This window comes from Eucyclogobius newberryi, unplaced genomic scaffold (assembly GCF_026437365.1).
Source record: "Eucyclogobius newberryi isolate DKJ021-1_F unplaced genomic scaffold, fEucNew1.0.hap1 SCAF_14, whole genome shotgun sequence".
In the NCBI taxonomy this organism is placed as follows: domain Eukaryota; kingdom Metazoa; phylum Chordata; class Actinopteri; order Gobiiformes; family Gobiidae; genus Eucyclogobius; species Eucyclogobius newberryi.
In genome coordinates this window covers 24,281,496-24,303,544 of record NW_027315768.1, presented here as the reverse complement: position 1 = coordinate 24,303,544, position 22,049 = coordinate 24,281,496, and the positions used below count along the sequence as shown (strand labels likewise).

The 22,049-nt window shown below is 39.4% G+C and overlaps 1 protein-coding gene across 1 annotated transcript; it reads left to right on the top strand.

The window, feature by feature from the left end:
- Positions 1–818: 818 nt before the first annotated feature.
- On the top strand, positions 819–21,752 carry asmt (acetylserotonin O-methyltransferase). Its single transcript, XM_072445074.1, has 8 exons — positions 819–1,016; positions 3,185–3,359; positions 4,097–4,226; positions 5,676–5,744; positions 11,660–11,778; positions 17,596–17,736; positions 20,324–20,446; positions 21,525–21,752. The coding sequence occupies exons 1-8, from the start codon at positions 921–923 to the stop codon at positions 21,740–21,742; spliced, it is 1,071 nt and encodes a 356-aa protein (XP_072301175.1). The 5' UTR covers positions 819–920; the 3' UTR covers positions 21,743–21,752.
- The last annotated feature ends 297 nt before the right edge of the window (positions 21,753–22,049 follow it).

Below are 22,049 nucleotides of genomic sequence, written 5' to 3'. Positions count from 1 at the left end.
CATAAAACACATGCTGTACCTTTATGTTGTGACTGAAAATGACTGATTATGTTTTGGCTGTCTAAAAAACAACATTTGTCTGGCATTATAATTGGCTTTTTGTGGGTTGTTGCATGTTCAGCATCTGTGAAGTCTGCCCAATAAAACAGGTTCTGGAAAATATAATTTGGCTGAAAGTCTTGTCCAGTTTGTACGAGTAATGTTTTTGTTTTGCAGTGAGTCATCCAACTTTTTATTTATATATTTTAACTTTAGTATGAGAATGACTCTTGGACGAACTGAATCTTTCTACAATAACTTCAGAAAAAAAACAAATGCAAACAAAAAGACATGAGGGAACAATAAAACAAATGCAGCTGATGTGAATATCTCCATTGGAAATTACTACATTTTATGCTGTTCAGCAAAAAAATCCTATCAAAACATCTCCATGAAGGAAAGGTTTCGGCCCTTTTTAAATACTCAATTTATTTAACCCCATTAATTTCTTTCAAATACAAAAAAGTGTTTGCGCATTTTACCATCAAAATAAAATCTTTGTTCATTCGTGCATTTCCTAATACCTTTGTGGAGCAGACTTTGTGCGTGTGTCCAGTTCAAAGGCTTTGAGTCACCTATTGTATTGAGTCAACCACCTCTTTTTTTGGCCTCAGTGACATTCTTGTTATGGGAACGCTCAGGCCCAAAGTCTCCATTCAAATGTATGATAATGAACAGGGCTGCACTGAGGACATATTGTTTCTTTGTGTGCTGCCGTCTGAGCCCCTGACCTAATCTGGGGATATCGGACCATAATCTGCTTAGCCCACTGCTACTCTCACTGTTTTTAAAGGGGTGGGCACTTGTGTGGGTTCGCCTGGTCTTTCATAAATGCTCCACACACAGAGGCACTTGGGATTTTGGATGAGAAGAACGTTGTAATGGCTGAAGAGGAGAAAGGATCTGATGGAGCGAAGGCTGTGGATGCTTATCCCAGGAAAATACTGCAGCACATGGAAGGGTTCCTCATCTCTAAGGTAATGAGAGGTTTGATGCTCTTGAAGGTTTGATGCTCTTGATGAAGAGACTTTATATATGTTAATTTGGAATACTTGTCAACACAGACTATAGTCTAAATATTGTTTGAATAACAGGTATTGGTGCAAATTATTTATAGGCCCTACATGTCCAACAAAGGGTGTAGTTTTCAAAGTCTTTGGCAAACACTCAGAATCTCCCCCTCTGGCTACAAAAGACAATAGGACAATAGAATAAAGAAATATGTACAACTTTTATTAATTATTATTATTATTTGTAGTATTATTATTATTATTACAACATATTTTTTGTTTTGTTAGAACAATCTTTCAAGATAAGATAAGCATTTATTGGCCTTTTGTTTCTATCTATGTTTAGTTGATGTCTACTTGTGTTCTTGTTTTGATTTTGTTCTTTCTGGTTGTTTTGTGTTTTGTTTACTTGTTTATGAATTTATGATTTTTTAAAAATAATACACACAGAATTAAAATTAAAATAATCTCAGAAAAATAAGCTTTTGTTTCCAAGATGGCATGGTTTTTAGATTATTTGTCAGCATGCATTTATGCTCTTGTTAAAAGTAAGATTTAAAAACATATTCATATCACGTTCATCCCTCATAGATGTACATGAGGATGCACATGAGGATGCACATGAGGATGCACATAAGATAAGATAAGATAAGATAAGATAAAAGATAAGATATTCCTTTATTGTCCCACATGGGGAAATTTCATTGGTGCAACGCAGGTAGATAAAGAGGTAGATACAGAAGAACAGATCACTTATAGGAAGTCTGAAAAACACTTTCAGTAGAAGATCTCCTATAAACAAAAACTCCCATAGACAAATAAATACATAAATACCATTGCATGTGATCACGACAGTAATTGCACATGAATATGTGTCACGACAGCACATAGATTGCACATGAATTTCACAGTAATTGCACATATGACAGAATTGCACATCAGTATTAGGTTAGGTCAGTATTGCGACGGGATAACGTGACGATCTCCGGGTAAGACGACTGTTGTCCGCAGTTTCATGAGTTCCTCCTTTGTGGAAACGCGGTACGGCGCCGGCCGGGGGGCGGGGCCGGAGCCGGGAGGCGGGGCCGGAGCCGGGGGGCGGGGCCGGAGCCGGGGGGCGGGGCCGGAGCCGGGGGACTCAGAGCCAAGACACATCGCAACGACACGACGAAAACACTCAATCCAGCCGAATAAAGTCAAAACAAGTTAATTTAAAGCGATTCCAGTGCGTGTCCCGATCGTTGGTGAAGTTCCTCTTTCATATAAACGTGTATATAAACGTGTACCGACGACACGCCGTACTTTAGCGCGGCCGGAGGGCGCGGGGGGGGGGGGCTCGCTCGGAGCTAGCTCACGTCACAACAACACAACGAAAAACACTCAAATCCAGCCGGAAAAAGTCAAAAACAGTTGAATTAAAAAACTATTCCAGCGCGTGTCCCTATCGTACAGTAAAATAGAAAAAATATACTAACTATATTTACAAAATATAGGAGATAAAGCACAATAAGTGTGAGAAAGAAGAGAGAGCGTTTACACCGGGCTGCCAGCTGTACCAGCGCCTTATGACATGAGGATGCACATGAGGATGCACATGAATCATGAGGATGCACATGAGGATGCACATGAGGATGCACATGAATCATGAGGATGCACATGAGGATGCACATGAGGATGCACATGAATCATGAGGATGCACATGAGGATGCACATGAGGATGCACATGAATCATGAGGATGCACATGAGGATGCACATGAGGATGCACATGAGGATGCACATGAATCATGAGGATGCACATGAGGATGCACATGAGGATGCACATGAATCATGAGGATGCACATGAGGATGCACATGAATCATGAGGATGCACATGAGGATGCACATGAGGATGCACATGAATCATGAGGATGCACATGAGGATGCACATGAGGATGCACATGAGGATGCACATGAGGATGCACATGAATCATGAGGATGCACATGAGGATGCACATGAGGATGCACATGAGGATGCACATGAATCATGAGGATGCACATGAGGATGCACATGAGGATGCACATGAGGATGCACATGAGGATGCACATGAATCATGAGGATGCACATGCGTGACTCTCTGGGCCCTTCTCTCATTAGACAGTGTTCACGGCCTGTGAGCTGGGAGTGTTTGACGCGTTACATGAGGCACAGCGCCCCCTGATGGCAGAGGAGCTCTCTGCAGCGCTGGGAGTCAGTCTGGACGGGATGGAGAGACTGTTAGCGGCCTGCACTGGACTGGAGCTGCTCACGACACACCAGCAGCAAGACCGCGGTGAGAGCAGCAGTGTCTTTACATTAGACTTATTATTATTATTTATGTTTCTTCACCATGGCAATGACAGAACCTAAAATACTATATCAAATTCACATTTTCCTAATTTTGGCCACCATAAAGTATTGTTTTGCATGAGATGATATTGAGATGATATTCTCATTCTGTTCATATTTTGGAGATGCTTCAAGCCGAGTTTAATCACAAAAGAAGATTGAATTCTGTCAACTGGACAAAAGTTTGAGTGACTTTAATATTTATAGAATTTCAGAGCACTTACCCAGGACTTTCTGAAATATCTTGTAGCTCTATATAGTTCTCTAAAGTCAGCGTGAGACCTCTGCACAAGCTTTCTGACTCAGTGAAACGGAAGAACGACTCCCTGTTTCTCAGAGGATTCACAACGTTCAGCTCTGTAAGAAACTTTAGACCTGCTGTTTGGATCAACCACCAGGTTTACAGAGCTAGAAAAGAGATAAACATTTTACTCCAGTGATTTAGGGACAATATTTATGATGAAAATGATCTTTACTGTGGTTAGTAGGCCAGTGTTTACTTTGATCCCAGGAAGTATATAGTTTGAGTCTGGTTTGGTTGCAATAGTATGAAAAGATTTGGAAAATTGGTAAATTAGTCATCTGATGATCTAACCAGCAAGTGCAATTTAACACATATTTTAAAAAATCATAAAACAATTAAATTGTCTTACTTTTACCTTGTCTTTTTCCTGATTTTAGCGGTGTACAGTAACACAGAGGAGGCCAGAGTTTACCTGACGCGCTCAAGTCCAGTGTCGCTGTATCACTCCATTCAGTACAGCTCCAAAACCATCTACCTGTGCTGGAACTACCTCACCGACGCCATCAGGTTATTCTTTAACTTTCACATACAAATACAGCAGGTTGAGTTCATATTCTAAAATGTTATTACGTCCTAATTCAAATGTAAATCTATGGGAGATATACTGTTTTTAAAGAAATGTCCAAAACGAAAATCCACAAATTTAATGTCGAATCTTATCATTACATGTTAGAGAATGACATATTATCTGTAAATGTTTGTTTTTAATATTTATTTTGTTTCAAGTCTTTTTATTGCTCTCAAAATGTAGCCTAAACATGAAATACATCCTAAGGAAGGACATATTTTGAATCAGAAGTAGGCAATTCATTAGAGGTTGCACTGTGGGTTGAAATCAACTTGAACTGCTCTGTAGAGTTTAAAAAGTGCCTTTTAAAAACAGTTAGCTTTGAACCTACTTTGGCGCTTCCCCTGTGTGTTGAATTCTGCTGCCCCCAGTGACAGCCGCAGACATTTTAAGAGACATTTCCTTTTGTTTAATTGGGACACAACGTGATGCAACGGCTTGACAGACTCGATGTTCTAGAACAGGAAATAAATAAACAGGGCACTTCAAAGCAGGCCAAGGTTAATAATGCACACTGGGACAGGAAAGAACAGAGGGAGTGAGTTTGAGGTGGAAGAGGACAGATTTTTGCCTCTGGGTGTGAAGTCTAAAACTCACTATAACTCACTCACGCTTGCAAAATCATTCATTTCTACACCCGCGACAAAGCCACAGGATTGAAAGACAAACAGTGGAATTATAAAACGTACATGCTCTGTAACTTTTCTGAAGGTTAGTCCGGCACATGCTTGTCGCCATGGTGACGTGATTGCTTTTCCTGGAAAGTTCCACCGTAACAATAATAACCGGTAACAATAAACCTGTAACGTGCTAGCATTTATTTAATTACGGGTGATTTTATTGCTCTAAAATACCTTGGAAAACATCTTTAGTTCTCACCTTGAGCAGGTTCGCCGCTCCGCAGATCTGACCTGTAACTTGGTCTGGTGGCCTCACTTGCTTGTCCTGATGGAAATAGATAAGTTTAATGCTTTATTGTGGAACTAAGCAATAATATCTCTAGTCTTGAGCGACCAAAATTTCTATTTGTTTCTACAGCTGAAAGGAGCAGATAATAGTGAGTTATCCAGAGATTTGTGTGAATTGTGAGTTGAATCTGTCTTTCTTTTTTACTGATAAATACACTGTTTATGAGTAAGTTTTCTGTTTAAATAATTGTTTGATCTCCTGTAATCTCACGGTCTTGTCAGTGCACTTCGAGGACAGATACGTGATGAAGTCTAGCTTTGAAAGCTTTTGTCAGCGCCACGTTTAGTCGACCAATCAATCGCACAGAACACGGCTTTAGTCGATCAAGAATAGTTTTTTGTCGAGTTTTCAGGCTCTGCACCAGAAAAGTTACAAAACGTGCACCTTTAATGTGAGCTAAATGTTTCTTGAACTTTCAGAGAGGGAAAAAACCAGTATGAAAAGGCATTTGGGGTCAACTCTAGAGATCTGTTTGAGGCTTTGTACAGGTAAGACACACACGCACGCACGCACACACACACACATTCACACGCACGCACGCACGCACACACACACTCACACGCACGCACGCGCACACACACACACACACACACACACACAAAGCTAATTCAGATTCTTTCCTCGTCTCTTTTCTGACTAGTGAGATTAAGAGGCAGGAGATGTGACACAGCGATGTCAAAAGACTATTGTCCTTGAGCTCTTGTTTGTTTATATAGAAACTAATGGTTACACTTTCTGCTCCACTGATTGGCCGGTCGGCAGTTTTTAGGGGTCACATTGTTTGCTAATAGGTTTTGATTGCGGCCGGCCCGAGGCAATGCAGTGTGGAGCGCTGTCGAAAATCTGTCAGTGCCCAAACAAGAGGGAAATGATGCGTGAAAATACCCCCTTGTCTTGTGCTTTATGTAACGTCAGATGTAAAGCCAAAATACACACGAGTGCAAAGGAGACCACGAGATGAAGGACACTGCAAGACTCAACAATCAACACCTGTTTTAGATGCTTTTTTCAATTGCATCTGTGAAGTTTTTGATTGAGTTTTTATCCTAAACGTCCAGGGGTTTCAGATGGAAAAAATAGAAAAAGAAGAATCAGAATTAGTTGCACTTGCAATAAACAATCGTTTGACTGGTCAGTTGTCAATAACAATAATAACAAGTTGTCAATAAAAAAAGATGGAAGATGAAACCACTGAAGGTGGAGAGCTTGAAATAAAACTGCAATTTCACATCAATTTCATCCACCACTTTCATCTTTTCTATTTTTCTCACACACACTTAAAGGGAGCCTTGCTACAAACCAACTGGATTTATATGTATATGTATATGTATATGTATATGTATATGTATATGTATATGTATATGTATATGTATGTATATATATATATATATATATATATATATATATATATATATATATATATATAACATATATAACATCAACAACCTGGCAATCATGGTCATGTTGAAGTTGAACCTTTCGCCTAGAAAGTCTCACTTAGAGTCTAAATATAATTTCCACAGGAGTCCTGGTCACATGGGAACCCAGTCGTACCTTTTCTAGATAGTACAGACACAGGTCACTCAGCTGGTGAGTGCTCATACTCTGAAGGTTAGAATCCCTCTCCCAGTAGAGCTAAGCTCCCTCAGGTGAATATAGTCCTTGTGTCCTTGGGAAAGACCCTAAACTTGTCTCGCTCCAAGTGGGACACACACACACCTTTTGACACAATTCCACAGCTTGTGTGAGGTGCATTCTTATCACACACGCATGAATTAAATTCTGCTGCATGTATAATATAATATTAACATATGAATCAAGTTCATAACTCAATAATAAGGTGGTGTAATTCTTGCTGTACGAATCATACATTCAGATTACACTGCAGCCTGAACACACAAACTGAACAGTTACTCTCTCACTACAATTAATTTGTAATTCAGCTTTAATTGATTGAGAATGAGGAGCCTCAACACCTGTGCTCAATTGATTTAATGTGGAGTGGGGCTTGTTTACCAGCGCTCATTTCCCCTGTGAATACTGTGGGTATATTATCCAAGTGGGGAACAACTTCTCTGAGCGGCAGGAAGAACCATTCAAAAGGATGACTCACACAGCACTATTTACTCCTGAGCATTTAGCCTGCCTTGTGTCTCACATGAATAATTTAAAGTCTTGAGATCTCACACTCTAGAATCATTTGGAGAGGCACAAACTGACAAAAGGATGAGCCTGAAGATGAGTCATTGCTTTTGGAAAAGATGATTGTTTGAAAGTCAAATTGACAGGGATGCTTGACCTGTTGGAATTTAATGCAAGATAAGAGTATCTCTTTTCTGAAAATAGAGGGAAATTGTTATGTTAAGTAGACTTTATGATAAAACTACACTTTTTATTTTTTGTTAAGGATAGTGTAATCAAATGTTTCCCTCACATCACACATTACTTTACATAAACTCTAAATCCAGGGTGGCTATTTGGCAATTTATTTACAAATGTGTTTTCAAGTGCCCATTATAAAATTGCAATTAATAATATTTGGTCAGATCAGTTTTTGTACCAACATGAAATAAAGCAGTTTCACCATTTCCTTCTAGTTCCTCTATATCCATGCAACATTTTCCACACTAAAATATATATCAGGCACAATTTTTGCTTTTCGATTTGATATATTTATTGTACTCACAGTTTGGAGGGAAAAACAATATAGTAGCGGCTTCACACTTTTAACGCTTGCCTTTGCTTTTCAAGTTTTCTCCTTCATCCTCCAGATATCAGATCATTACAATGCAAAACGCAGCAGTTGTTTAAGGCCTATTTTCTCTCATGATTCATAAACAGTGGGGATTGATTTTGACAGAGCGTGGTTAGGCCCGGAAGTCTGCTCATCATGTCACAGCAGAAGTATCAGAGCTGCAGTAATGTACAGTCTCTCTCTGCCACAGGCGCCAGTTTCACCCACTCGTGCTCGGACCTCTAGAGCTGTAGTATGTGTGTGGACGTCCATCTTCTTCTGCTTATCCCAGGTCAGAGGTCAGAGGTCAGAGGTCAGGTGGTGGGGACAGCAGCCAGTGATGCTCAACCTTTCTTAGCTACGGAAGCTCCCAAAGTGATCATGTAAGATGTTCCCAAAGTGATCATGTAGGATGTTCCCAAAGTGATCCTGTAGGATGTTCCCAAAGTGATAATGTAAGATGTTCCCAAAGTGATCATGTAAGATGTTCCCAAAGTGATAATGTAAGATGTTCCCAAAGTGATCATGTAGGATGTTCCCAAAGTGATCATGTAAGATGTTCCCAAAGTGATCATGTAGGATGTTCCCAAAGTGATCATGTAGGATGTTCCCAAAGTGATCCTGTAGGATGTTCCCAAAGTGATAATGTAAGATGTTCCCAAAGTGATCATGTAAGATGTTCCCAAAGTGATAATGTAAGATGTTCCCAAAGTGATCATGTAGGATGTTCCCAAAGTGATCATGTAAGATGTTCCCAAAGTGATCATGTAGGATGTTCCCAAAGTGATCATGTAGGATGTTCCCAAAGTGATCCTGTAGGATGTTCCCAAAGTGATAATGTAAGATGTTCCCAAAGTGATCATGTAAGATGTTCCCAAAGTGATCATGTAAGATGTTCCCAAAGTGATCATGTAGGATGTTCCCAAAGTGATCATGTAGGATGTTCCCAAAGTGATCATGTAAGATGTTCCCAAAGTGATCATGTAAGATGTTCCCAAAGTGATAATGTAAGATGTTCCCAAAGTGATCATGTAAGATGTTCCCAAAGTGATAATGTAAGATGTTCCCAAAGTGATAATGTAAGATGTTCCCAAAGTGATAATGTAAGATGTTCCCAAAGTGATAATGTAAGATGTTCCCAAAGTGATAATGTAAGATGTTCCCAAAGTGATCATGTAGGATGTTCCCAAAGTGATCATGTAAGATGTCCCCAAAGTGATAATGTAAGATGTTCCCAAAGTGATCATGTAGGATGTTCCCAAAGTGATCATGTAAGATGTTCCCAAAGTGATCATGTAAGATGTTCCCAAAGTGATCATGTAAGATGTTCCCAAAGTGATAATGTAAGATGTTCCCAAAGTGATCATGTAAGATGTTCCCAAAGTGATCATGTAAGATGTTCCCAAAGTGATCATGTAAGATGTTCCCAAAGTGATCATGTAAGATGTTCCCAAAGTGATCATGTAGGATGTTCCCAAAGTGATCATGTAAGATGTTCCCAAAGTGATCATGTAAGATGTTCCCAAAGTGATAATGTAAGATGTTCCCAAAGTGATAATGTAAGATGTTCCCAAAGTGATCATGTAGGATGTTCCCAAAGTGATCATGTAAGATGTTCCCAAAGTGATCATGTAAGATGTTCCCAAAGTGATAATGTAAGCTGTTCCCAAAGTGATCATGTAAGATCTTCCCAAAGTGATCATGTAGGATGTTCCCAAAGTGATCATGTATTTTGAAGATACAGACTTATCTGACATAGTGTAACCCAGGGAACCAAGTGTGTAACCAAAGAAACGAGCAGTGGTACTGGCAATTTTCCAGTACCACTTCCCCACTTTAGTCCTGGCAATTTACCAGGGAAATAGACGGATCAAAAATGCAAGGAATTTCGTTATACTAGGGGAGGACGGCCCCACGTCGCTCCTTCAGGTTGTGCACGGGCCCCATCGCTCACCGTCGAGCACCCCAGGCCTGGCTCCATGTGTGGACACATTTACCAAGATTGGGATTTAATCGGTCCAGAAATAATAGGGCCTGTTTACCTTAACAGCTACATTTAGGCTGTATTTAAATAAATTATGTCAACTTTTTCCATTTTATGTTGATCCAAAACAAATCATTTAGAGTTTTGGATGACTTATTTATTATTTGAGACCAGAGAGAGTACAACAGAGAAAAATTAAAAAATTAAAACTAAAACACACAAAATGTCAAATTTGCTCATTTTCAAATGTGATGTTTTCTAATATCCAATATAATGTCTGTCCATTTTTGGATTGTCTGTGCATTTTGTGTCATTCATTTTTTTGTGAGGGCCTTTTTTGCTGCTGCCAGGAGGATGTTCCAGAGATACTGCCAATTATATCCATGGCAGGAGTCCTGAGGCCCAAATACATTGTTCTGAAGTCCAGCAGAATGGAAATGTCATATATTGTCTGTAAGGCTTTGTTGATCTCAATCCAAATCCCCCGAGCAACAGGACAATCCCAAAACACATGATAATGGTTTGCCTCCTGGCAGCCACACTTTCTCCAGCTGCACTTTGACATTGTGTTCTAAATAAACGAGTCGCATTCTTCCAACAGAATTCCCTCCAAACATGTGGTTCTCCAGTGAGATGTACATTTACTTTCCCACTCTTCATCATCCAGAATAAAGTGGCCATCTCTTTCCCATCTTTCCTTTATGTAATCAGTAAAATGAAAGCCCAAATTGTTAATACATTTATATAATTTGGCAAGGCAAGGCAAACTTATTTGTAGAGCACAATTCGTACACAAGGCAATTCAAAGTGCTTCACACAACAGGAAATAAAATGCATTAAAACCACAAAGACATGGAAGAAATTACAAAACCTTCATTTCTATTCATTACATATAAACATTTTTGCTGGCTTGAATCATACATTTTGTTTGTGCTTAGTGATCCGAATATTATTCCTCTTGAAAGTTCAGATTTATAAGCTTTAATACATATTTTAGTCAAGAGGCTATGATCGCCATTACTTTGTTTCATTTCTTGGTTATAATAACTCCTCATTTGTAAATACCTAAAAACTCAAAGCCAAAGGATTCTTTCAACTCATCAAAGCTTTTCAAATTATTCTCCTTTACAATCTGGTAAAAAACCTCTATAGCTTTTGTTGTCCAGACTTTAAATCTTTAGTGCTGTGCTGTTAGGTGTGACATTTTCATCGTTAGCCAACCAATTAAAGATTTTAACATCTTTGTTAAGTTTGCATGTTTTGATTAGCTCTTTCCATGTTGTAAGAACAGATTTCACCCAAGGCTTCTCCACCTCCTCCAAATGACTCAACCGTGACATAACATATTTAAATTGGTTCAACATTTCATGGTGTTTTAGATATAAAGAATGACTAAAGAAGTGATAAGTTCTTCTGAAAATCTCTGTATGTCACACATTACAACACTTAATATGGATCTGTGCAAAAATGCATTGTACGTTTTGTGTCAGTTACAAGCCAGGACAAAAGGACCGGACCACGGAGTCTGCTCCAAACTACATATTATTATATTCATATTATATTCTGTGCATTTCTTCACTAGACCTTATGCTTTGTTTTAACCAGCCTTATTTAAAAGTTGACATGGCATATGAAAGGTTACGTGTGTAGAAGCTGTGTCTCTGACTTGCTGTGGCATGTGGCAGGTCTGACGAGGAAATGGTCAAGTTCATGCAGTTAATGAACTCCATTTGGAACATCTGCGGCAAAGACGTCGTCACAGCCTTTGACCTCTCACCTTTTAAGGTCATCTGTGACCTCGGAGGTAAGTCTATTTTGTCATTGCTCATCTTCTCACCTGTCTCATTTTCATATGGCACGGGGTTCATCACTCTCATTAACATTTATGATACACTGAGTTAATCAGGAGACAGCTGGAGCCACATACATACGTAAAATACACACACACGCACGCACGCACACACACACACACACACACACACACACACACACACACACACACACACACATGCATAAAGATACAAACACAAATTTCGTCCAATCAAGCTCATTTAATAGTCTGTTAAAGGCACTTTAAAAGTCACCTGCCATTACTTACTCTGCTATTCTGTCCTCTCATTAATAACACCATCATATGCCATATATGGTGAATCTAAATTGATTGAAAGATGATAAACATGCTTTACATGATTGCATGAGGAAATCCAGGGAGAAAATGAATAGGCAACAAACCTCTGACATTTGACGATCACAAATGCACCAACATGTTTCAACCCTTAAAAAAGACTTTGGATGTCTCTCCTGTTCCCTTTGATCTACCCGAAACATGCTCAGTACACTCGAGGTAAGCCTGAGTCAGATCCTGGTCAAATGCAGAGGACAAAGTATAAAGGGAAATGTGTCCTCTGCTTTTGACCCAGCAGAATTCTGATTGTTGATTCACATTTGTTGAAAGAGGAGATTTGTTCAAAGTTTCCAATTGTCACAGGTAAAACAAGCAACGTATTTGAACACATCACTGTGAGTGTTATTAGGCCCGAGCGCCACAAGCTGGCGAGAGGCCTATTAATCTCGTAAGGCCGTGCGAAGCACGGCTGCGAAAGTGCGCACGTAGTGCGCACGAAATCGAGCGCGAAGCGCTCGCCCACTTCCAAACACTCACTAACGCACTCCTTCACTCATGCACGCCCCATGCATACTAATTAGTAGTAGGAAAATGGAACATTACCGTTGTAAATGGGCGAAGCCCGTGCAAAAGTGCGCACTAAACGAGCACTTTACATTGAGATCCCCATATAAAGCACTCATTTGCGCTAAGTAGCTCACGAATACGTTCCCCATCTCTTGCATGTTCCGTGCATATAAGCATGTAATGCAAAAATTGAACATTATTACTGTATAGAGGGCCAAAAACACAAAGTGGGCGGAGCCCACTCAAAATTAACGAAAGTACCCGTCAGTGACCAGGGACCCACACCATGAGGTAGGAAAGCGCGAGCGCTTTCCGAAAATGTATAGTTTATGATATTTGAAAAATGGGAAACATTGTTTTCGCATCGGAATATTATTCTTTCTTCTTCTTCTTCTTCTTCTTCTTCTTCTTCTTCTTCTTCTTCTTCTTCTTCTTCTTCTTCTTCTTCTTCTTCTTCTTCTTCTTCTTCTTCTTCTTCTTCTTCTTCTTCTTCTCGGGACCAACCCCCCTATTTTTCACCCAGTGAACATTGACGAAAAGTCACAAAAATTTGCACACCTCTAAAAATCGTGCCTCTCTACATTCTGGCTATTTCCCTTTTCTAAAATAAAAAAATGGCGCGTCAGCGCCCCCAAATGTACCAAAAATGCATTGAGAGATGGGAAATGACCCAAAAAAAATCTGATCGTAGAATCATGAAATTTGGCGCAGAGGTAGATGGTGACAAGAGAAGTAAAAAATATTATGACGGCAACGCCGTCCGCCCAACCAAATGTCGGCCATATTGCTTCAAAAATGGCTAAACATGACTTCGGAGTTTTTCCAAACGTCGTACTTTTACGAACTCCTCCCAGGGCGTTGGCCCTAAAAAGCTGAAATTTGGTGAAAATGCTACTGAGGAGTGGGACATCAAAAGTTATCCAAATTACATTGATACCTCTCACGGTCTCTGTGCGGCGAAGCCGCGAACTGTAGCTAGAATTTCAGAAATCAGCGCCCCCTACAGATTTTATATGGAGGTTAAATGTTTAGTTTTGCGAAATTATATGAAATTTGACACACAACTCAATTTTAGCATCCCCATCAAAAAAGTCAATGAGACCCATGTCATAATTGTTATGGCGTTGCCGTAACAATGACAGAAACCTTTCATGTTATTCCAATGGGGAAATCGCCAGAACATGTTTACACTTTAGACTTTCACAAACTCCTCCCAGGGCGTCAGCCCTATTAACCTGAAATTTGGTGAGACTCATCTTCAGGGGTGGACCATCAAAAGTTATCGACATTTTCATTCAAAGAGTCACGGTCTCTGTGCGGCAAAGCCGCACATTTTGCCAAGAATTCAAAATAAAATAGCTTTTTGATGGTAAAACAAAGGGGAGAAGATGTGACAGCGTCACAGATTCAGCAGTAGGCGTAATAAAAGGACAATTGGGGCGCGTTAGCGCCCCCTCCTCTTGCGGCGTGGCGGCGGCGTAGCGAGGGCCGATCATTGCCGCTTGCGGCTATATTTCAGTTTTGTGTTTGTAGTTGGACTTGAATGGTCCCACTGATATTGACTGGAGTCTCCTGCAGGTTTGTCAAAACAGTTGGTTCAACTCAGCTTCTCACCAGATAATGGGAACCAACCATTTTAGACACAGCGAGAGCAAGAGCAACTTACAGTTTTATAGTTTGTTGGATTCTATCAGAAATGTAACAGCCTCTGGTATTTTATCCAATTTGTATTATTTGTTTTACCATCCGTTGTACCCTCACTTTACCTGCTACTATTCACTTACTGCATGTGTTTGTTTGAATCTAAATCTGTCCTCCAACCAAATCTAAATCTAATTTCTAATATGTTTCATCTTGTAGAAAATATGTCTTGAGGTCATGAGGGTTTTTGTGATTTCAGTTGAAACGTAAAGTCAGTGAGATGGATATTTCTAGTGCTTTTGTGCATTCAATCCATTTGATATAAAATGCTTTCAAACAAAGATGGGTGAACAAAAAACATAGTCTGCCTAGTTCCATCTTCTGCTGACCTAAAAGTCTGTCCAGAGTTTATTACCTGCAGTGTGACACTGCAGATCACCACAGGAGGGCGCTGTAAAGCCATTAAACCCCTGCAGTTGTCTCTTTTGTCCCACATGGCTGCGGGCACAAGAGGTGCACAGTGGGGCCTGTCAGGTGAGCACAGGCTCTTGTTTATGCATCACTGTGGGCTCCCAAATATGAGTGAGAGTGTGACGGGGTGAGCCTCTGCTGCATCTGTTGTCTCTGGCTCCTGCTGCTCATCATCTGTTCCATTAACTTATACACGTCTGTGTGTAAGTAGGACTAGTTCTTCAATTACACTTTAACATTGATACAAGGTTAAGTTGTATTCACTGTCTGCAGCAGGGGCGAGTCTGCCCTTCCAACATTAGGGGTGACCCAGGGATAAAATACCATACGCATTCTTTCTTCTCTCTTTGTTTCCCAAACTAAGCACATTGTGTATTGTGCACATGCTTGTTCTGGTGTCTTCATGATGTCATCGGTGTCTTATCTGGAGTCTCTCACTTTGTCCCTGTCATTGTGTCAATGTCTTTCCCCTGCTGTCAACTACGAGACAGCAGCTTTATGATGTATACTCAGTGAAATAAATCTAAAGCATAAGGAGGGCTATTAACATCATTTAATTTGTCTTTGAACGTTAATTACCTGTGGAGCATACAGTATATTTCAGTGACAGGCGTAAACAAAAATAATCATGCAATTTATGGGGTTAAGCTTCATGTTGTAGGGGACATTTTGAGGGCGTTTCACCATAAAATATGTTTTGCTTTAAGTTGTTAATCACTATGGCAACAGTCCCAATTCATTCTGAAACACATAGATAATTGTCGATGCTGGCTCATTTTAACTCAGTAAATTAACCCACAGCTTTAATAAAGTAACATACACGTTTGCCTGTTGATCTGGCTCTGAATCCCATTATTCCCTATTATACACCTTTTTAGCCTTATTAGAGCAAGCGTATACAGCCTAAAACCAACTTTTGTTAGATTAATCGCAAATTTGCATTACATTTGACTAGAGTGGGTGAGAAGTATTGTTTTATTGTTAGTATTAGATTTACAATATGTGTTTAAAAGGACAGTATTCTGTTCAGAGAGCACATTGCAAACACCTCCGTGAGCTTCTGCATCTGAGACTGAAATGTGATAAACGTAACACTAGAATCGCAAGACGTTTCTATAAAAAGTCAGTATATTTTGATCTTAGTATGTTGTAATTGCGCCAACTGAAACTGCGACACATTGTGCGACCTTACAGACCCTCGCCGGGGGAAGAGTCAGGATATTAGTGCATTGGCTGCTGTAAGAACCCCCCTGCATTCATAAACTATTTCATCATCAGCACTGTACATGTGGCTCCTATCAGTCCAAACCTCCTCACACACTCTGCTATTGTTATCTGTCACTTTCCTCTATCTGCTCTTTCAAATTCACTGTCTATGAAGCATGAACATTGATAATAACGCAACCAAAGTATTCGAAATGGAGGTGTCATTTTTCATATTAGCTCAACCTCTGTGCGGTGCGTGGCTTGTTGCTGTGTTGTACATTTTTCTAGCTCATATCGCAGCTTTGACCTCTGTCGCCCAGCGTGAGGTTCTCCAGGAAGCAGCAAGTGTTGAGCATAAAAACAATGGTTATGGAAAGCCTTATGAATCACACTCATGACCAGGTCTAATGGATTCAAACTGCGGATGTGTGTGTGTTTGAGATCCCCGGAAAGCTTGAATATTTATGAATGAAATGGGTTAGTGTCACTCAGAATCCGCGTCAATTAAAAATGCCCCATTAGCATAATTGTTGGATGAGGCAAATTCCTAGAGACAGCACACAATTAAGTTGAGCCATGCAAATCAGTCATTAGTTGGTATTTTTAAAGCTCCAATTAAAGATAACGTGATGCTAATTACTCAAATAATTTTAAGACATGCATACAATTTTGATTTAATAATTATTCATTCAAGTTTATTTTCAAATGTTAGCCTAGTGGTTGTAGTAGTAGTAGTAGTAGTAGTAGTAGTAGTAGTGGTAGTGGTAGTAGTAGTAGTAGTAGTAGTAGTGGTAGTGGTAGTTAAGCAGTCATGCATAATTTACACAAAGAAACAACTTTTTGGACTTTCTAAACATTAATTCAACAAAATAAAGGTGCTTTCATATATATATTTTGTCAAATAAAAAAAATTGGGACATTAGATGGGTTTTTACCATGGATGTCTTATATTAACGTTCTTTGCCCTTGTCTCTTTTTTGTGTGATAATTTCACAGTGCGATGTCATCTATTACAAACAGGAAGTGAAGTTATAAACCTAAATTTGTAGAATTTTTAGAACATTTCTAAATTTTTAACTGCATTTTAGTTCAATGAGTTGTCCAACCTGTCATAGGCACTTTAAAGGTAACTTTTCTGGGGTCCGCCCCCTGCTTGCATTCATACTGATGTTTTTGCTTTTGTCTGGATTTTTCTATCATACAATTACAGTTATGCAAGTTCAGTTCAGTTTATTTGCCATTTGCAGTATATAAAACTCACTGCAAAAATCCATTAATTAAAATCTGTTTTCGGGAGATAAACCACATTATTCATGCCTTACTGTAGAACTCTCCAGGGAGACAAGCAGCCTGCATCAGAAAAGTTACAAAGTACATCTGTTAAGTTGTTTTCTAATCACTTATAGTAGTCTGTGCTGTATATATGGAGTAAGTAGCAAGAGTAAATATACTAATAGCTTAAATTGGTTCAGTATCTTTTCCTTTATAATGTGCATCCTTCTCTTTAGCATGATTGAGTCTCTTGGTTTAATAATGAAGCTGATCAGTATTCATTGTGTACTCAACTACATTGTAAGTAATCCTTTCCCCTGTGTGTTTTGGTCCCTCCAGGCTGCAGCGGCGCATTAGCCAAACACTGCACGTCCGCCTACCCACAATGCACTGTGATGATCTTTGACCTCCCCAAGGTGGTGCACACGTCAAGGGAACACTTTGTCACCGCTGCCCAGAGCAGGATCGGTTTCCACGAAGGTACGGTGTTCGTAATCGCGGTGTAAAACTAAAGTTTGATGGCGCTGTCAGTCACCTGCTAATGTAAACAGAGACGCTATAGGCCAGGATTGTTCATGCATTTATTCCACTCATTGAGTAAATCACCTGTTGAAGGGCAAAGCTTATTAGGCTGTCAAACCTGATGCACACATGACACTGGCTATGGTCACATGAACACCAGAAATCTGATCATTGTTTGATTCCTGGAGTTATCAGATTATTGAAATGTTATGTGAACAGTTACTTTTGTGTGAGTGATTTGACTTTGTTTTGTTCATCACTGATTGCACATTGTTCATAGTATTGACAGGGAAAATTATGTGAAAAGGGGGAAAACGAATGTGGCAAAAGACAAAAAGGAAATGGAAAATAATAATAGAGTTCATTGTAGTTTGTCCTCCAAATACAACAGTTCTCGTCTTAAAATCCATCGTCCACTAATAATACAAATAATACAGATTTTGTTTCAGTTTCCTTCCGTTTGAACTAACAGTAACAACAGTATGAATCATATTTTATACATCACAATATAAAAGGCTCGTTTATTAGAAGTAAACAATGTTATGTCGAATTTTGTGTGTGAAGTGAAGGTTTCTGTTTGCAAGACCAACTTCAATTTGAAAACAAAACATCCATGGTTGTTACCTCCTAACTACAGCTCACTGAAAACTAAATCCACATGTTATTCAGATCAAATATAAAGGCTTTATTATGTTGTAGATGTCTGTATTTTCAGTTTTTAGTTCATGCTTCGTTTCTCTTCTGTGATGCACAAAGTCAGTCAACTTGAAGCAAACCATTCAGCCTTAAATGATCAGGAAGTACACAATGCAACAGTGTAATAAGGTTCTATAGCAGTGGTTCACACCCTTTAGATGTCTGAGTAATCCCTCAGTCGTCCAGGGTGTTCGATAGTAAAAGAAAATTAAACTTACACATTTCTAAGCGTGAATATGTTTCTCATCAAAAAAAGTTTTAAAGTGACGCAAAAAAGTTACTAAATGATTTCACTTTGATATTGGTACTCGCTTAGACTTTAAACTTTAAGAAAATATCATACAAAATCTATCATCTAGTTAGTAAATTTCTTTATTCAACATCAATATGTATAAAATCAAATTCTTGGACTGTGCCCTTTGAAGCATGGGTCAAACGCACAAGACAAACCTCCCTCCTGGTACAATAAGCTCTACCTTCATCTGATGTAAGCAACAAAATAAAATTATCCTTTCAAGTAATTTCATTCGAGTTACCACTTCTGGATGAAACAAAGCAACAACCAACTGTCTTTGTCCGTGTAAGTGGATCTGCACTGCCCATTACAGTACAATGACCTATATAAAGAGGAAAACCTGTACCTCAGTTGCGTGGCCTTTGTTTGACCATGTTATTTCGCTGAGGACTGATGCGTGCCATTATCAGTCAACATTACACCGGGCCTTGTTTACTGTCTTTCAGCTGTCTTTAGGCTCAAAATGACACGACGCTCTTGTTAAACTACACAAACACGGCATAGGTGACAGTGGCAGGCATAAGCTGAACCTCACCTGTGCGTTGCCATTCCTAATCCTTTCCCGTTCCCTTTCGCCTGATCCTTATAGACCTGTTTATTTACCCATTTCTGTCATAGGCCGATAATGGCAGGCTGCACTGTCGGGCCAGATAACGCCAAGCCAAATTACACACAGGAACACGGCGCTCTATGCTTTTTTACAACCGCAGACACGTTACAGTCCAACGGTGGAAAACATCTAGAAATGCGCTCTCATACATTTCACGTAATTTAATTCCCATAGACATAACCCAAGTAGTAATCAGGTTTGGCAATGTAATGAAAAAAAGAACCATTATTTACCAAGGGTGATTGGTATAATGCAGTGTAATGTTATTATATAGGTGTTGTTATGAATAAGGTATGATACGATATTTAGATAAGAGGTGCCCAAAGTATCAAAAATCAATCAATACTATCAACTATAAACTAGATACTAATTTTTAGCATGTATTGATAAAAAAGTAACTTTAACGGGACAAACTGTGACCTTTCCAGAGCAGTTTTAAAATAATGAGCTTTATCAGAACCAGTCCCACATTTTAATTAAAAAAGTGGAATTATTTTGTGTTTACAGTGTCTTTTGTGTGTCTATTGTCTGAAGAATAGAGCTTTTTAAATTATCATTGTGGTATGTTAATCGGTATTGAGAATCAAGTACAGTATATTCCGCTGTATCAAAACCGATCTTTAGTCATTTAACACGAATTAAGATAAGTCTTTTATTTGTCTCTCAATAGATAAGTGGATGAAGTGTTGAAAAATCATCAGAAGCAACACTAATTGCATATGAGTGGAAACATATTTAAAATATCAAATGCAAATTAAAAATACAAATAGATACAACATAGAACTAGATTTTCATATTTACCAATGAACAAATCAATGCCTAAGTTGATCAGGTAGGTAAAACTCAATGATTCTAAAAAAAATAAAAAAATCTACACCAAGTTTATGTGTAATTCAAGTGTTTCAAATTGTAATGGTGAATAATTTGTGTGTCGATATTTCCAGGGGATTTTTTCAAAGACCCCATACCCAAAGCAGACCTCTACATTTTAGCCCGAATCCTCCACGACTGGACCGACCCGTGCTGCGTGGAGCTCCTCTCTCGAGTGTACAAGGCCTGCAATCCAGGTCTGTGTGGATCTACAGTGTGTGGGGGGGAGAAAAGAGGAAAATATGGGTTTCTCCTGCTTGAAATGACAGAGCAGATTGTATCCCACAATGCAACTCACCCCACGGAAATCTGTCAGTCTGATTTTGCTCAAAAACACAAGCAATGATTCGCAAGATAGGTTCCCAAGACATCTGTGCGTGTTTGTTTGAGAATCAAACAATTAATGAGAAAGTTAATTTCAAGATCTAGATGAAAAAGAAAAGCAAAAAACAGACTTTATTACCAGATGGCACTGAATTACTACACGCTGTGCCTTTCAAATAACCATTCTTTGTTGCTCACTTTAATTTAACAAGTGAATTCAAGTCATTCACTTTGTCAACTCAGTAACTTGTGTTTTACCTGCCAAATATTAAAATCACAGCAATCCGTCATTCAATTCATTTCAAAAACAAAAAAGGTTCATGTTTATACTTTTTTACTTTTAATTCACAATTTACTTGGAGCCTGGGTCACACTTTTTATTTTTAATCATGTTTTATGTTCACTTAGTATATTTATATTGCCTTAAAGAGATGTATTAGTCTTCTTCTGAGTTCACACTTCACATTGAGTGGTTAAAACTGCCTGTCACTCACTCACTCATACAGGAAGTTGACCAATAGGAAGAATGTGTGTTTGTGTTGGAATTAAGAGACGCATTCAACAGAAAATCACTGCTTTCTTATTCATCTGCAGATTATCACAGGATTAATCAATATTAGATTTCATATCACGCATCCATCCTGTCTATTTCTTACACTATAAATGTATAAATATCCTCAAAATGACTTAAAATCAGAATAATAATAGGGGTTTTAGTGAATTTTGTCCAGGTTACATATGACAGAATCTTTCTCTAGTTTGTAGACACTAAAGAAAAAAATTAGAACCTTTTTGAAACAAGTAAAATAACCTAGATCCATCAAGTAAATACATCTTAACCCAAACCACTGAAACCACGATAAATATAAACATATATTTGCCAATGTAACTATTCCCCGCTTCTGTTAAAACCCCTTAAAGCCATGTTGTCTGTCACGTTGCGTCCTGCAGGTGGCGCTGTGTTGCTGGTGGAGGCCCTGCTCTTTGAAGACGGTTCGGGGCCCCTGACGGCTCAACTCTACTCTCTGAACATGCTGGTGCAGACTGAGGGGCGCGAGAGGACAGCCGCCCAGTACGCTGCCCTGCTCACGGCCTCCGGGTTCACTTCTGTCCAGCATCGCTTCACCGGCAAGACCTACGACGCTGTCCTGGGACGCAAAGAGGAGTGAATGAGGCTGGAGGAGGTGCTGAGGACCGAGGCACGACATTACAGAGGGAATGAGGCTGGAGGAGGTGCTGAGGACCGAGGCACGACATTACAGAGGGAATGAGGCTGGAGGAGGTGCTGAAGACCGAGGCACGACATTACAGAGGGAATGAGGCTGGAGGAGGTGCTGAGGACCGAGGCACGACATTACAGAGGGAATGAGGCTGGAGGAGGTGCTGAGGACCGAGGCACGACATTACAGAGGGAATGAGGCTGGAGGAGGTGCTGAAGACCGAGGCACGACATTACAGAGGGAATGAGGCTGGAGG

Excerpts from the sequence above, each read along its gene's own strand:
- asmt (XM_072445074.1), top strand. The coding sequence starts at position 921 with ATGGCTGAAGAGGAGAAAGGATCTGATGGAGCGAAGGCTGTGGATGCT. Across the intron at positions 5,745-11,659 it reads CTGTTTGAGGCTTTGTACAG|GTCTGACGAGGAAATGGTCA; the intron begins GTAAGACACACA and ends GGCATGTGGCAG. Across the intron at positions 20,447-21,524 it reads GTACAAGGCCTGCAATCCAG|GTGGCGCTGTGTTGCTGGTG; the intron begins GTCTGTGTGGAT and ends TGCGTCCTGCAG.